This window comes from Mus pahari, chromosome 7, assembly GCF_900095145.1.
Source record: "Mus pahari chromosome 7, PAHARI_EIJ_v1.1, whole genome shotgun sequence".
NCBI classification, from domain to species: domain Eukaryota; kingdom Metazoa; phylum Chordata; class Mammalia; order Rodentia; family Muridae; genus Mus; species Mus pahari.
In genome coordinates, this window is record NC_034596.1 from 93,206,798 (window position 1) to 93,225,104 (window position 18,307).

At 43.7% G+C, this 18,307-nt stretch overlaps 1 protein-coding gene across 1 annotated transcript in view; it reads right to left on the reverse strand.

The window, feature by feature from the left end:
• Ptpn21 (protein tyrosine phosphatase non-receptor type 21) overlaps positions 1–18,307 on the reverse strand; it is a 64,359-nt gene that overhangs the window by 39,954 nt on the left and 6,098 nt on the right. Inside the window, exon 3 of the mRNA XM_021201431.2 lies at positions 2,203–2,372. Within this exon, the coding sequence (XP_021057090.1) occupies positions 2,203–2,372 (170 nt within the window). The remainder of the gene's footprint in view (positions 1–2,202; positions 2,373–18,307) is intronic.

Genomic DNA, 18,307 nt, shown 5'->3' on the forward strand with positions numbered 1-18,307 from the left:
AAAAAAAAAAAAACAAAAAAAAACATGAAGTCACTGCTACAGGATAAAGAGCCTGAGTACCAATCACCTGCAAGAGTTTCTCTGTATGACACGTAATTCTCCTGTGCCTTCCTCCTTCCTAGAAACCACTGCTCTGCTTCCTGACTCTATAGCTCTGAGACCTGGGCCCTGCCCAGATAGCTTAGACATTGAGGGAACCTAGAAGTGGGAAGGAGACACTGAGGGCAACAGGATGTATTCTCGAGCTGCCACACAAGGCTGCGTGGCTGGCCGTGGGGGCCTCATTTCAGATCCAGAAGGCGTCTTACTGATACTCATGACCATACTTCTTATTGCTAGAACCTCTCTACCAGGTCTGACACCGGAGCAGAGAGCAGTCCTGCTGGCTGAACCCAATAACTCCACTCCTTTTCATGCCATTCTACGGCTCGTGCCTGAGCTCGTTCCTAACACCAGCTCCCTAACTGGCCTCCTGCTGTCCAATTGAATTCCCAAGGATGTTTGTTTGTTTGTTTGTTTTTGTTTTTAGTCTCTAATCTAACAGCTAATGTGAATGGTCTTTGTAAGATGCAAATTGGATCATTCTACATCATTAAAATTTGAAAAAGCCTTACTCAATGTCCAACGTCTTTATGATTAGCACAAACCTGGCTTTAAACCTCTTTTCTCCTCTCCAGTCTTAGCTGAGACTTTCCGTTCTGGCTGCTTTCCACAAGCCATTCCCAACTAGAAAATTTCTTCCAAAGCCTATCAAGAAGTCAGCTCTTTTTCCCTTCCTTAGTCACATTCTCTGTGCCCCGCCCCTAGGAATCCGGAGCTTTCAATCAATGTTTGTTATCCTGGGATACTGTGACTACTTATGTATATAAACTGCCAGTTCCGCCAGACTGTGAGTAACTCCTCCAAGATCAGATTCAAGTGACTACCCAAGGGCTCTGAATACCTTAGTAAATGTTTAAATGAGTTAAGCGGCCAGCTAGCATTTTTCCTCCTGCTTCCACTTACTTTCTCCAATATTGACATTTCAGACCTGTGCCACAGTCCATCTGTGCCTACCCCTACTAGCTGACCCTTGCTGACCTGTTCCACAGTCTGTCTGTGCCTACCCCTACTAGCTGACCCTTGCTGACCTGTTCCACAGTCCATCTGTGCCTACCCCTACTAGCTGACCCTTGTTGTTTCGTTTCCTGGTGTCTTCCGGAATTACCTGGCAGATTCAAACAACATTCCAGAAGCATGAGACAGCAGCAATTCTTACTATCTGCAGGGCACTACAGCTTCCAAATGGAAGGCAAAGCCAAGGGAAACATGGGCTTAAGATATAGAAAGAAGATAAGACAGGAACACAAGCATAATAGCAGGCTGTGATACCAACCGCCTTAACAGACAGATCTACAAGCAAGTCCTAAGACAGCATGGGGCAGACAAAGTGCATCCCTGCCTGGGGCATCCCAGAGCTTCAAGGAGTCAGATGAGGAGGACTGAAGTGTGAGAGAGATTAGGGGACAGAGATAAAAGGTACAGGAAAGCAGAAATGAACCTGTGTAGGGGGAGCAGAGGAGACAGATGGGATGAGAAGGGACACACAAGCAGACACTAGAGGGGCCCAGAAGGAACATACATTATCTGCTTCATGAAAAGAGCCTTAGATAACCGGGTGGATGAAACAAAGCAAGACGTCTCAGTCCCTCCCTTCGGCTGCACTCTTCTACCGCTGAGGCCGCTGTAAGTGTGATTACTCACTAACTCTCTTCTCATAAACATCTTCCCTCTCTGTGTCCACTCTGTCCCCCAGGGCCAACCCATCTACAGCTTCCAGGGGGGGTGGGGAATAATTCTAAGAACCTGGCCAGTTCCTTGAGAAGAGAATACAGAGTTTAGGACTATACATTTTAAATCTTCCCTCGCCCATTTCCTTATTACAAGGAACCAGAAAGGGACCAACAAAACCATTAAAGAGAATATCACAGGGTTCACGGCCAGGGTGAACTGATTATCTTTCCTGGGCCTTTGGGTCCAGCAAGCCATAATTCGGTCTGACATACCACATTCCAGAACCTCTTAGTAATCCAATGACAAAGAAATGCTGGCCGCGGGCAATGACGGTTGCAGGCCTTTATCTCAAGAACCTTTGACCCCAGCTTCACTCTGCCGACCTCTCTGGAGTACTTTCTACCATGGGCTGCAGTGGGGCCTTCTTACCTGGTAATCTCCTGCTGCAGCTGGGAAACAGAAGGCACATAGAACAGCACGCCGAAGTAGACGGTGGGCTCCAGCGCATGCTTGTCCAACTGCTTCTTCAGGGGTTTCTCCAAATCCACCCAGCGCCGTTGATTCTGCTTGTTGTAATACCAGAGGCTGAAGTATGTGACCTGGAAGAAAGGAAGGAAGGTCACTGAGGGAGGCAGACATGACAAAAAGAACCCAGCCATCTCCACCCCACAAAGACCCAGGACCAAGTGGCAATGGCCTCCTGTGCCTTTCAGAAGGGACAACATGCAAGGCTTACAGGAAAAAAACTAAAAAGAGGCAATGCCAAGCTCCATAGAGAACAGTGTTTGGGAAACGGAGGCAGGAAACATTTTCCATGACCAAAACACTGAAGTTGGGCTAGTGAGATGGCTCAGTGGGTAAGAGCACCCGACTGCTCTTCCGAAGGTCCGGAGTTCAAATCCCAGTAATCACATGGTGGCTCATAACCATCCGTAACAAGATCTGACACCCTCTTCTAGAGTGTCTGAAGACAGCTACAGTGTACTTACATATAATAAATAAATAAATCTTAAAAAAAACAAAAAACACTTAAGTTGTCATAATTAAAACATATTAGGGAGCGTGTGCATGCTCATGTGTGTACACCAGTGTGAAGTTCAGAGGACAAGTTTCAGGAATTGGTTCTTTTTCTCCACAAAAGGGTTCTTGGGAATAAGAGTTCTTGGGAATAAAACTCAGGTCCTCTGGCTTGCATGAGAAGTGCTCCCCTCTGGACCATGGCAGCAGCTCTATAACTAATATTACTTTAAAAGCCTTAAGGAGTGCTCTACCCAGTATAATTCTAAACCACCATGCTAACCCAACTTTTCCCCATTCTGGGCTTAGCCTCTAAATAAAACTACTTCATGTAAATGTCAGAAATCTTAGCAGATGCAACCACAGCTCTTCTTTGCCCCTCAAAGTCCATTAGATAAAAATTCAAAGGAACTGGGATTTTATAAATTAATTGTTTAATATGAAGAATGAACTTTGAATTAAAGAGCAGAATGTGGAAATCTGTCTCTGTCTCTGTCTCTGTCTCTGTCTCTCTCTCTCTCTCTCTCTCTCTCTCTCATGTGCATGTGTGTGTGCGTGTGTGCGCACGCTTCTATCCATTCTCTCTCATACAAACACACCCCTGATGTGAAAACTTACACCTAGTGTAATAAAGTGACCTAGGTAGGTTACTAAGTCAGAGACTGAAGCTTTGGACCAGAGCCAGGCGTGGAGGCTCATGCTTGTGACTACAGTACCTGGAAGGCTAAGGCAACAGGCTCCTACAGGTTCAAGGCCAGGATTAACTACATACCAAGATTCTGATCACCAACACACACACACACACACACACACACACACACACACAGAGAGAGAGAGAGAGACAGAGACAGAGACAGAGACAGAGACAGAGAGACAGAGAATTAACATTTAGACTGCACTTGTTATAGAACAGAACTATTAGGGTAAATCAATAGCAGCCCTGGCCTGGCCTGGTCAACCTGAATGGGTATGACAGCACACAGCAGGTGAAATGGCTGCCCCTAGTCACTGATAATATTTATCTTAAAATCAATTCATGGATCAAGGCCATTGGAAAACTACTGTTCTGCTCCTCGAGACCCTAGAGTAACAGTGTCAAACAGGAGCTTGTGCAGTGATGGACATGTTCCATATCTGTACTGCACAAAACAACAGCCCCACTCACAGGTGGCAACCGAGTGCCTGGTGTCCCTAGAACCACCAAGAAACTGCACTGTTTTACTAGATGGTTAGTGCCATAGCCTAAGTCAAACTTAAAAATAGTATCCAGTGCCAGGCAGTGGTGGCACATGCCTTTAATCCTAGCACTTGGGAGGCAGAGGCAGCCTGGTCTACAAAGTGAGTTCCAGGACAACCAGGGCTATACAGAGAAACCCTGTCTCAAAAAACCAAAAAAAAAAAAAAAAAAGTATCCAGGTTGTTTTATTTGACATGAAATACAAACTTTAAGTCAGGCATGGTGCTGAATGCCTATAATCTCAGGATTTGAAGGCTAAGGCAAGAAGCCTGCAGAAGGTTCAGTCTTGGCTGTGCTGTGAGCTGAAGGCCATCCTGGTGGGACACACAGTGAAGTCTGCCTCAAATATTTAAAAAATAAGCAAATAAGCTCATTAATTAATTAATTAAAACTGGGCATGGCAGCTCCAGCCTGTAACCTCAGCATTCAGAAGGCAGAGGCAGGAGGATTGTGCCTGCGCTATAAAGTGAGAGCCAGTCTCAAAAGGAACGTTTAATGAGCTGGAAAGAAGGCTACACATTTAAGAGTAGTCACTGTCCTTGCAGAGGCCCAGCACCCAACTGGTAGTTCACAAGCCCCTAAATTCCAGCTTCAGGGGAATCCCATGTCCTCTTTTGATTTCTGAGAGTACCAGGCAAGTGCACGGTGCTCTTACATGCGTGCAGGTGAAATACTCATACACATAAAATAAAGTAAGCCTAACAATTTAAGAATGTTTGGTTTCCCTGGATGGTCCCAAGGTTTATCTTTTTTTTTTTTTTTTTTTTTTTTTTTGGTTTTTTGAGACAGGGTTTCTCTGTAGCCCTGGCTGTCCTGGAACTCACTCTGTAGACCAGGCTGGTCTCGAACTCAGAAATCCACCTGCCTCTGCCTCCAAGTGCTGGGGTTAAAGGTGTGCACCACCACGCCCGGCTTTATCTTATCATTTTTACAAAGGAAAAACTTCCTTCTTAATGCTTGTGGAAAGTTCCTACAGTCCCATTAGTTCTACAAACTAGCCTACTGTAGGAATTCACTAAGTTTGGTTGGATGAATTGTCTCTTCTTCTTGTCACCCAAGACACTTCATAAAACTAGTACAGTTTGATCATGTAGATCCAGTTGTAGGCCAAGAACCACGGAGATACTGTGCAGTCCCCAAAGCCAGTGCCTCTCCAAGTCCTGTCCCCAGGCCACCCCTACTGGAATTACTTACAACATTTTTGGGCCACCCCCCCCAAAAAAAACCTACTAAGTTTCTAGGTAAATCTTATGCCATTAAAAGTTTTAAAGCATTACAGCATCTGTCCCTCCACACTGTCCCTCCAACATTATATAGGCAGTTGTGCACGCAACCTATAAGAGAGCTAGCCACCCAGGTGATGCCTGGAAACCCAGCACTGCTATAGCGGAAGTAAAAGGATCACAAGTTGAAGGCAAGTCTGAGCTCCTGAGTGAGTTCCAGGCCAGCCTGAGCTACATAGGAAGAGCCCCCCAGCCCCAGCCCCCTGCACCCTCCTATGTTTGAAAAGTTGCATGGATATCTTTTTTTTTTTTTTGAATTCATGAACTTTAATAAGTCAAAAGTCCAGAACCATTGCTGTTTTCTGTAACCCACATACATCATTTACAAGAAAGCAACTACCATCCTGCCTTCCACAATTTACAAAACAGAAAAACCTGGCTTAACAGATATGACCTGATGTTTCTAGTCCAAGGTTCTATGTTTGGTTTCCAATGGTCAGATGATAGCTGGGAACCAGAAGCAACCAGTCTGATCTGTTTCCGAGAGTAATGTAAGTCACAACTCCAGCACAGGAGATGGGTGGGAAACTACATGAATGCACGATGCTATAGGAAGGACATTATAGTTTTAATTGTCTTTAATATTTTTAATTAAATTTATTTAATTTTTCATGTAACATATTATGGTCATGCCCCTCCCTATTTATGCCAACTCTGCCCAGTACCAACAAAAAGCAATTATTGGTTCCTTCCTCCAAAAATCCTTTCTACTTATAATTTCAAGAATTTGGGTGAAAGACATGTACAATACTTTCTAAAGCATGTATGACTCTGTCTTCCATCCTTAGACCCACATTTTGGAGTACACGTACACCATGCTTTGTCTATTATATACACTACTTTTAGGCATTTATTCCATATTTACACTTAGTTTTGTTTGAGAAAGGATCCCACTATGCAACTCAAGATGACCTCACATTTACTCTGTAGCCCAGGTTGGCCTTGAACTCACAGTACTCCCACCTCTACTTTGTAAGTCAAACATTTTTTTTTTATGTCGATATTAAGCCCAGGGTAGACAAGCTATAAGACTGAAAACTTTTTGGGTCATGAAAGTGTATTTGTTCTTTGGACTGGAGAAATGATCATTGGTTAAGGACTGACTGGCTGTTCTTCTACATGACCCAGCTTTAATTCCCAGCACCCACAGGGCAGTTCACAACCTCTGTAACTCCAGTTCTAGGGGAATCTAACACCCTCTTCAGGCCTCTGCATGGCACAGTACACAGACATAAATGAAAACAAAACACCTATATACATAAAATAAAACTTATTTTTAAAAATTAAGTATATCCATATGTAGCAGAAGATGGCCTAATCGGTCATCATTGGGAGGAGAGGCCCTTGGTCTTGCAAAGATTCTATGCCCCAATACAGGAGAATGCCAGGGCCAGAAAGAGGGAGTGGATGGGTTGGGAGCAGGCAGGGGGAGGGTATAAGGGGCTTTCGGGATAGAATTTGAATTGTAAATGAAGAAAATATCTAATAAAAAATTGTTTTAAAAAAATTAAGTATATCATCTCTTAGCCAGGCATGGGGGCACTCACAGGAGGCAATGGCAGGCTGATCTCTTGAGTTCAAGTCAAGCCTGTTCTACATTGTAAATGCCCAAAGACCCTGACTCAAAACAACCTCCTAAGCCCCCAAAACAGCATACCATCTCTTATAATTAAAATTAGAGAATCTTAAGTTCATTCAGTATATATTACTTTTCCCTTTAAAAGAAGCTGGACTTGGCTACTTCAAACACAAAAATTTAAATAGCCACACACGGTGGCCATACACCTCACTCAGGAAGCACTCAGGAAGCAATAGGATATGGGTTCAAGACCAGCTTGGGCTACATAAGGATCTTCAGGTTAACTTGGGCACAGTGAGAACCTGTCTCAAAATAACAAAAACAACAGCAAAAAGAGAGGTAGGGAAATTTATAAATAGTTCCAGAGATTAGCAATGATATTTAGGAAAGTGATAAGCTGTACTCATTATTCAACAAAGTTCGTTACCCGGAGAGTTTCTTTTCCCAGAGACACAGGAATGACTTGTTGTCTAGCAAGCTTTGCAAGACTCTAGTTAGCTACATTTTCTTCATCTGTGACTACAAGCAGATTTTTCCCAAAGCCAAATACTCATTCTTTTGGTACCTACCCTTATTTATGGGTTTTCAGAAAGCTTTGTCTGCCCATAGCATAGGAACTAACTGTATTTCCTGAGGAGCTCTGCCTCAGGGGATGAAGGAGCAGACCTACCTCTGAATTCACGCTCCAGGACCTGGGTCAACCAGCTCTAGACCAAGAAACCGCCTCACCAACTTCCTCTTAAGGGAAGTAAAGAGGAGAGGGAGTGAAGGAGGGCTCTGCCTTCCTCAGAAGGGCAGGAAGAATGACAACCATGTGACTTGCTAACTGTCCTTCACCTTCTGCTCACTTTGTCTCCCACATTCCTGGTGCCCACCTCCTAGAACTTTCTGGATAAGAGCCTTCCCTTGATAGGAAACTCATTCAGATGCCTACTCTTCATGTCTGTGCTCATAAGTAAGCACCTGTGGAAAGCCCATCCTGTCAGAAATCTCCCACACACTCAATTTTCTAGAATCCTTATGTTAATTTACCGTGATCACTAACTAGATTTCTATGAACTTGTACAGGGTCAGATAGCTTACATTATTTTTTTCTTTCCTAGTTTACCTACCCCTCCCCCGCAAAAAAAGTCACAATAACCTTCAAAAATATGGTATGGCTTCTTTCATTGCTGTTTAAAAATTATCCCTGCCACTCTCCTAAATTTGTAGCTAGCTGCCTGCTGTGTAACTAGAGTCAAAACAAAGTTAAATAGGGCTTGGCTTCTTTCCAGACAATATGGTTGCCTTGCCCTAAGTGAGCAGACGCCAGCTGCTCCAGGCAGGTCAAAACCCTAACAGCCTGCAAGCCTCCTCCTAATTCCCAGGGCCGCTCCTGGCTAATTATTTTAAGATTCCTTTTGATTGTACTCTATTTTTAAAATAGACCAGAGAGATACACAAGTTAGCTGGAGGGTTTTTAAAGTCACCAGTGCATTATGTTTAATAAAAGTTAATCCCATGTAAAATTGCAAATATAATTTTATCCCAGTGCCTTTCTTAGACCTGGTGAAGATAGAAGGCTTTCATCAGGACAGAGATGAGAGGAGACAGCCCAAGATAAATTCTACCCAGAGCAGAGATCATCTAACAAAGGTGGTTAACAAGCTCTAAGCTAATTCAAGCCCCGAGCTGACCTCCACACTGAGTCTGCCATAAATAATAAAGTATGGAACCTCTTCCTTCAGCAGATGGCAGTGGTCACATTGCCTCAACACAGCGTGTCCCTTCCCTTTCTGTTCAGCTTTCCTTCGTTTTCTTCTCTCTTTAATCAAATACATATTCTTTATTTTATAGGCAATAGGACAATAAACAATATCAAAATATTAGCACAAATAAATGAAGACTCAGGAAAGTAACGAATCTAATTATACTAGATGTATCAAACCGAAGTCCAAGTAATTAAAATTCTTTGAGCATCCAAGTTCCTTCTACTGTAGCTTTAACGTTTAAGCATAGTGGGAAATAGCATTTAACACTTAAGCACAGTGGGGAAAGCCACTTATTACAAGAAGTCCAGGCAATGAACAGGACTACTGCCTACCTGGATGAGCCACTCTCATTTTTCCCACTTACAATCCCAATCAGACACCATGAAGCACGCGATTACTGTAAACAGAATAATTTTAATACTAGATTCTTAGGAATGAGAGTGGAACTCCATGGTAAAGACCTTGCCTAACAAGGTCTATCCCGGCACTAAAAAAGAGAGAGAGAAAAAGATATTTTCTTGGGTTGGCAATGTACTTAAGTGGTAAACTATCCTAGCACACAATAGGCTAAGGATTTGAGTCCTGGTACCACCCAATTAACTATTAAAATGAACAAGTCTACCGACATTTCTTAGCTGTCCTGAATTTATGCCTTCAGCTCACTTTGACTGATCATGCCCTAGGAATCAAGAGCATCCTGGGTGCTAGCATATAGCACTGAACCAGAGAACACGGGTCTTGTTCTCTCAGGGCTGTGTCCTGTGTCCTGGGAATCTTAACAGATAACACTGGTCAAGGTGCACTCTAAAAGAGCATGAGATTTTAAGACTAAAATACCAACATGTTTCTAAAGAGGGAAATAGGATTAAGTGGAAAAAATTAATATGCATAAACATTTTATTCCCCAAGGATGACAGAGATAACCACACCAAGTTTCACTAAAGGCAAATTAATTCTTTGTGCTCCTGTGCAGAAAGTCGTTTGGGTTATGAGGGCAAGCAGGGGCATCCCATTCCTTGACCATTAACCAGATCATTCTACCATAGGGCCACTCTTGTATCTCATCCCAATAAATGGGCCACATATTTTTTTTATCTAAATCTTATAAATTTGAGACCTGTTGGGCCTGTTTATCAGCTTAACTCCAATACATAGATGTTCTTCAATCTTCATTTTTGTATTTTATGTGCATGGGTGTTTGCCGGTGTGTATAAATGTATACTACATGCATGCCTGATGTCAAGGAAACCAGAAGAGGGCACTAGATGTCCTGGAAGGCTCCCCTGGGACTGTAGTTACAGAGGTTGGGAGCTGCCACTGAGGTGCTAAGAACCAAACTCTAGTCCTCTTAAGTGCTGCAAGCATCCTTAACCACGGTGCCATCTGACACCCACAGATAACATCCCTTACTACCACACATGCTGCAAGTGACACACGATGCACACCTGTAATACCAGTACTTGAGAAGTACAAGCATGAGGGTCAGGAACTCAAGGCTATTTTCTGCTACACAATAAGTTCAAGGCCAGCTACCTGAGACCCTGTCTCAGAAACCAAACAAACAGGGCTAGCAAGATGACTCAGGGGGTAAGGACACTTGCTGGGAAGCCCAACAAAGTTTGCTCTCTGACATCGACAAAATGGAGGAAGAAAACCAACTCCCACAAGCTGTCTGGCCTCTGCATGTAAGCTACGACCTGCACATACCCCACAAATGAATACACACACAAAGTAACTAATGTAAACAAAAGTGCTCCTTTTTTCTTTCTGTTATCACACCACCCAAACATAAATAGCCTTCAAAAGGTGTGTTAGTCATTAAGGACACAGACAAGCCAAGTATGTAACTATTTCAATCTTCTCTGTGGATACAAAGTCTGTGGAAAAGAGAAAGTTATTTTCTACATGATATACATCAAACCTGGCAAGAAAAGAGATCTTTGGTGGCACATTGTTCATAAGCAGTGTACCTCCAAACTGTCATCTGTCCTGACCCAATCGCCCTTAGTATATTATTACAATTAATACATTTACAAGAGGAAAAGAACTGGAAAAGACAAAAGCAAGCTAACTCAGCACAGTGAGTGTTAGTGTGCTGTCGGCCAGCAAGCAAGTGTCTTGGGAACACTGCTCATCTTTGACCACTGGGTTCCAGTCAGCATATGCAAAGCACCAAACACAGCTTTCTACACAGCCAGTGTCCCCTACAAAGCTACCTTTCAGGAATGCAACCCAAAATCCATCTAGTGCCCAAACTCCAGCTTGTTGCCTCTAATGACAGTTGGATTTAGTGGTACAAAGTTCAAGTTGTTGAAAATGCACATAACATAACTAGTCAAGTCGGAGCCTGATCAATCTAAATAGCATGTGAATGAGGTGGAACATTGTGACACGTGTTTATAATAACAGCACCTAGAAGGTTAAGGCAGGAGGCGACAAGTTCAAGGACAACCTGTTCTGCAAAGAAAGACCCTGCTCAGAAAGGAGGGAGAAACAGACAAGAGAGCAAAGACAAAAAGAAAAGAAAATGGAGAGAGCCGCTGCCACCCAGTATATTATTTGAATATTTTCTTAGCCTGCTCATTATTCAAAATAACTACTCTGTCCACGTAAATTACACTATAATAAACATTATAATAAACACCTTCAGCTGGGCGTGGTGGTGCACGCCTTTAATCCTAGCACTTGGGAGGCAGAGGCAGGCGGATTTCTGAGTTCGAGGCCAGCCTGGTCTACAGAGTGAGTTCCAGGACAGCCAGGGCTACACAGAAAAACCCTGTCTCGAAAAACCAAAAAAAATAAATAAAAATAAAAATAAAAATAAACACCTTCTAGGGTACCTCACTTGGTAGTAAAGAGAAACCCAAGCCAGCCTTGATCATTTATAATTTACATACTAATTGTTCTTTAGGACATGGGACACCATTTCTGCTATTGAAATTAGCATTGTCAGCATAAACTTCAATAGCCTCTGGATATTTTACTTGTTCCTTAAAAGGTAAGTGGGGATTAGGTATGGCATGCAATCCCAGCATTCCCAAGCCTGAGGCAGAAGGATCTGGAATTCTAGGCTAGCCTGGCCTTACACAGTTAACTTCTATCTCAAAACAAACCCTGGGCCTTGGAGATGGCTCAACAGATAAAGATACATGTCGCCAAGTCCGATAACCTTCCAAGTTCAATGCCCAGGAACCAAATGGTAGGAGAGAATCAACATGCACGCAAGCTCACACAGAAATGGATGTTAAAAAAAAAAAAAAAAAAGTTTAAACAAGCGAAAGGGCTGAAAGTCGGTAATTTCAGCCTTTAGTAGGCAAAGTGCCCAGAACTGGAGGCTAGCCTGGGTGAGTTCTAGGGCAGCTTGGGCTACAGAGTAAGATCCTATCTGAAAACTCCAAAAATTCAGTAACAAATGAGGCAGGAAGCAGCTCAGAGCTACAGTACTGGTGTGCATGGACTAGTATGCTCAAAGGCATGTGTCTAAGCCGCAACACCAAAGCAACAGGAGAGAGGAAAGTTACATAAGGGCAATCTCATTCTGAGTACACAAGCTGCTTGAAGAACACGGTAAGAAAGGATCTGCTAACCCATCACACTGTAAGAAAACAATGAGCCCTTTATACTAGAAGAGAAAATAGCACTCAGAGGTTGGGTGCACATCTGACAAGGATGGAGTAGAAGACTCACTCAGTAAACAGCCCGGGAATTCAATTAATGTGTAAACGACTTGTGAGTCACCAGTTCAGACACTGGAGACTTGCCACTCACTCACTGTCCAGATGGACACACAGGTGATGCCTGGGACAGAAGGTGATCTACAATCCTTAAGTGAGGAACTCTCACTCACAGCCTACTCCCCTCCCCTCTCTGTCTCTCCCTTTCTCCTCCCACCACTCTGCCTCTCCCTCCCTCCCTCCTCTGTCATCCAGGAGCTTTTTCCTTAGCAGTAAGTTGCCCTATCAAGAACCTGAAGCTGACAAAGTACCCTGAGTTGAAGGCTAGCCTGAATTCACTCCAGGCAAACCTAAACCTGCCTACAGAATGAGATCCCGTCTCAAAACTCTAACAGGGCTCTGGAGAGATGGCTCAGTGGTTAAGAATGCTAGCTAGCTGCTCTTCCAGAAGACCTGGGTTCCAGTCCCAGAGCCCACATGGTGGCTCACAACTGTGTGTAACTCCTGTCCCAAAGGATCTAGTGCCCTCTCTGGCTCCCGGCTCTGCACACAAGTGGTACACAGACATGCATGTAGGCAAAACATCCAGACACGAAACAATTGAAATAAATAAATCTTTAAAACAAATAAGCGGTAAGTAACTAAGTAAATAAGCAGTGGCTGCTGCTGCTGATGATGACAGTCAGTGACCTTCCTGAGCACTATGGAGGAAAGCCACAGAAGAAAGAGCATTTGTAGGGGAAAGGACACTATACTGAGAGGCAGTTTGTGTCTGACGGAAAGAGACTATGACTATGGCCACCTAAGTAGGAGAAATGTGTTCCGCTGGTCTACAGACTATCACAGTAGGTACAGTCTCCAACATCTACAACCTGTCTCGAAATAACCACATGAGAATCTGAAGGTTCACAGCACACAGAAATGTCAAATGTTTGAGGAGACGGAAATGCTAAGTATCTTGACTTGATTTTTCCACAGTATGTACAGATGTGGAAATATTGTACTCTACTCCAAAAATGTGTATCAATTTTTAAAGACAAAGGTCAGGAGGCTCAGGCAAGAGGCTTGAGGAGCAAGGACCAATCTGGGATACACAGTGAGATACACTGCAGGGACAAGGACAGAACTGAGTGAGCACCCAGTCCCCACTCACACACCCCAAACCTTGGGAACTCAGCTCACACCTCCCTGGTGAGCAAGCACATGCTCAATGCCAGAGTCCAGAGACTACCACCAGGGCATGCTGCCAGCCATAGACGGCCACTTCTGTTGTTTGAAATCCCAGCACTGAAGCACACACACTTTATATTGTTAGCCCTTTGCTTTTCGATCTTCCAGACAGTGTCTCAAGGACCTAGGCTACTACGTAGTCCAAGATGCACTTGAACTTCTGATCTTGCCTCCACCTCTAGAGGGCTGGGCTTACAGGTGTGAACCACCACGGTCAATTTTATGCCTTGCTAGGGACTGACCCTGGGGGTTTTGTGTATGTCAGACGAACACTCTTTCAGTTCAGGTATACATAATAGCCTTTACATTTATTTTTATTTATTTATTTATTTATTTTGGTTTTCAAGACAGGGTTTCTCTGTGTAGCCCTGGCTGTCCTGGAACTCACTTTGTAGACCAGGCTGGTCTCAAACTCAGAAATCTGCCTGCCTCTGCCTCCTGAGTGCTGGGATTAAAGGCATGTGCCAATATGCCTGGCTAGCCTTTACATTAATTAAACATTAAACTAAAGTTGCATAACACTCTTATCATTTAAGTAAGTAAATTTCCTAATTCGATAATAACTTGCATGAGTCTGTATTATGTAGTTTGGAATGCATACACATACCCATGCTGATACATATGACTCTCTCACTTACCTGCCTAGGTCTTCATTATCAAGACCAAGAGAAAAGTGACTGAATGGGCTGGCAAAGTAGCTTGTAAAGTTTGCCCACCAATACTGATGGCCTTAACTTGATCCCCAGAATCCAAGTGGTGGAGGGAAGTTGTCCCCCAACTTCCACACATGCACACCCACATCCATACACACTAAATCAAAATGTAATTGAAATATTATTGAAAGTAAAAGAAATATAAAAGCCCTTTGACGCTTGGAGTTTGGAAAACTCCTCAGATGAAGAGGTCAGTCTAAAATGACAGAAGGTCCCACAGCTCAGGGGACCTTCCAGAAGATCAGCAAAATACTTGTCCTCTTTTTTTTTTATACCACGGTCTTATCTATTATACAAAGGTGTACCTGAATTCAGTTTGTGACTACTCAGCCCAAAACATTTGCATGTGATGTACTTTTTCTTTATCATGTTTTGGTTATTTTTAGAGTCCAAATGAAAGCTGGCAGGAAAAGAGAAAGGCTCACGAAATCCCCGCGTCTTCTCAGATCCCAGTGGAGATACGTTCAGTGGATATCTGGAACCCCTGATAGGCTGACTTAAGATGGCACACTCCCAAGCAAGGAACACTTCCTAGCAAGGTGGGGAAGCTGACTCTGCCAGACACAGCAATGTCCCTCAAAGCCAGCAGAACTACAATTAGGAAATTTTCCAGAAAAACCCCCCAGAGTGAAAGTGAAATAAACTAAACGTGTCATACAGATCTTCTGGGAGTGATTCATGCTCCTGTAAGTAACCTTTCACCTGCACTTTATAAGCAAGTCCAATAAATAAATTCACTGGGATCACCAATGAATAAGTGATAGGAGCTAGAGAGATGGTTCAGTGGTTTAGAGTGAGTTGGATTCCTAGCACCCGAATGATGGCTCACAACCATCGTTAACTCCAGTGCCAGGGAACCCCACACCCTCTTCCGATCTCTGTGGGTACCAGACACACATATGGTACACATATATACATGTAAGCAAAACATGCATAAGCATAAAATAAAATTAACCTAAAAGATCTTTTTTAATAAATAAGTAAATGCTAAGCCGGGTACTGGTCCACTCATACGCTGCCAGCTACTTCAGAGGCCAAGGCAGGAAGACAACAAATGTGAGACAAGCCTGGACAACACAGAGAGATCCTGCAAAAGAACAGAGCAAATGTGCAAAGCAGAAATAGGGTAGACAAGGGGAGGAAAGAGGGACAGAAGGAGAAAGAAAAGGAAAGGCGAAGAAAAAGAAAAGAAAGGAAAGAAAAGGGAGGAAGGGAGGAAGAGTTTTTATAACTATGTACAAAGCTTGGAAATGTTCCCCACTCTCCAGGAATCATGGTGCAGAGCATGAATGAACCGCACTCATACTTACCGTTCTAAGTGTAAAACCATCTTTCTTTTTTCTTTTCTTTTTTTTTTTTTTTCTTTTTGGTTTTTTTGAGACAGGGTTTCTCTGTATAGCCCTGTCACTTTGTAGACCAGGCTGGCCTTGAACTCAGAAATCCTCCTGCCTCTGTCTCCCGAGTGCTGGGATTAAAGGCGTGCCCCACCACGCCCGGCTGTGTAAAACCATCTTGAGGCTTAAAGTAAATGGATATTTATTCAGGAAATATGTTCAATAACATGTCAGGCACTATTCTAGACACCAGAAGTACATCAGAAAACAGCAGTCCTGTGCAAATGAAGTTTACATGTTAAAACCTAAAATGTTGACTCTGTGACCAAGTGCTATTTTAAACTCACTTCATGAACATCTAAAATAAACCACAACCTTGTAAACAAATACCCAAAGCCAGGAAGTAAAAACATGAGAGGTAAGATTTTGTTTGCAGTACCCATCTTCAAATACATGCTTTGAAGATGCTTCTAGTGGCTGCTGAGCATTTAACTCAACGTCAGAAGTGCAGTCTTGCACACAGGCCTGCACACATGGAATAATCAAAGGATATTTTCCCTAAAGCACCTACAAACAAGATCACATGCTCAAGTGCACAGGCTTCTTGGCCAACCTGGTCTACTCTGTGAGACCAAAACAACAATGATAACGAGACTAATGAGGACTACCACATTGAGAGTGTCCTAACACCGAGTGCCCCGCTCAACGTCACACTTAAATAATAAACTCTCAAACCACCACCAACACCATTATTCTCCTCAATGTGAAAAGCCTATAGATTTGGGGAATATCGCTTCTCGGCCTTTTGGCTAAGATCAGGTGTAGATTTGGGGAATAGTAATTTAATACTTAGCATGAGACAAGAACGTGTATCTAATCGTACCAGCCCGCAGACTGTCTCTTGTGTATCTAATCGTACCAGCCCGCAGACTGTCGTCTCTGGACTTCACTGCTTACACAGCCCCTCAAGAGGCAAACTGACACACTGGTTCTCAGAATGGGACTTTACCCACTCAAAAGAACCTGCCTGAGAGGCAGTGGGATTCCCCCTATGAAAACAAAAATCATTTTCTAGGCGATACCTCTTGCAGTAGGCTCTGCCTACCAAGTGGCTTCCTTTGGGGCTGGAGGTAGATCACAGTCTAACTGTTGTTTGTTTGTTTGAGACAGGGTTTCTATGTGTAGCCCTGGGTGTCCTGGAACTCACTCTGTAGACCAGGCTGGCCTTGAACTCAGAAATCCGCCTGCCTCTGCCTCCCAAGTGCTGGGTTTAAAGGCGTGTGCCACCACTGCTTGGCCACAGCCTGGCTCTTAAGGGCACAAAACTACAGTGCTCTTGGCAGTTCCACGTCTCATACGTTACTGACCTGTCCTGGCTTACACATCACTCTGAGGGAACTGGGTAATCCTTACTGTTTTGGGTGATGATTGTTATGGTTTGTTATGTCTATTGGCTGTTTGTTTGATTTCTTGAAACAGGGCTGGCCTCAAACTTAAATTTGAGATCCTAGGCTCTGCCAGCACCTTACTAAGACAGATGCAGATACTCATAGCCAACCATAGACTGACCCCAGTGGAAGAGTTAGAGGAAGGACTAAAGGAGCTGACGGGGATGGCAACCCCATAGGAAGAACAATAGCAACCAACTGGACACCCCGGAACTCCCAGGGACTAAACCACCAACCAAAGAGTATACATGAGTCGGTCCATGGCTCCCACTAAATACGTAGCAGAGGATGACCTTATCTGACATCAATGGGAGGGGCAGCCCTTGGTTCTGAAGAGGGTCAATGCCCCAGTGTAAGGGAATGCTAAGACAGTCAGGTCAGAGTGGGGGGGGGAGCACCCTCAGAGAAACAGGGGGGATGGGGATGGGATAGGGGTTTTGTGAAGGGGAAACTGGGAATGGGAGTAACATTTGAAATATAAATAAATAAAATAATTAATAAAAAAAAAATTTGAGATCCTTCTGCCCCAGCCTCCTGAGTAAAATACTAATAAAGATGCTAAAGTCCCTGGCTCTAGCATTTTATGGCATTACTGTGAAGTCCTTATCATTGTATTATGGAAGCAAGATGGTATTTAAGTAAGCAAAAGGAATAATTTCTTCCTGCAGCTTACAATTGATAGCAGCCAAACTCTTCACCCAAACCTACAACAATAATTCTAGGTTTGCTTCATGGGAGGCTAGTGAGAGACACCAGCACACTGACAGTTCTTGCTGGAATCACACGCATGCTGAATGTACACAATCTAGGAACAGGTGCTACCCCACTCAGATTATTTCTGAACAGTCATTTGGAAAGGTTAGACCTGGTGATCAAGCCATCTGTTTACACACTACAGAGCAGACCTGCTGGAGCTTCCCAAGCTAAGATTTGCTAAACTTTCTAACTGTGACTGCAGCTGAATGCTGAAGCACTGCATGGTCTTTCCAAGCACTAGGCATTCCCCTAAGAATTATGCCTGTTCTCTCAGTCGGGGCACCCTGCTCTTCTGTTAAAAACTGGCCTCAGAGACCAATCGCGGTCGCATATTGCTATAATCCCAACACTCCAGAGGCCGGGCAGGAGAAGCAATTCAGTCAGTTCCAGACCAGTCTGAGCTACATGAGACTGTCTCTCAAAAACAATAATAATTCTGGAGGAGGAGGAGGAGGAGGCGGCTTGGGCTGAGGGTATGCCCGTAGCTGAGCACAGCTGAGCTTCTAACAAAG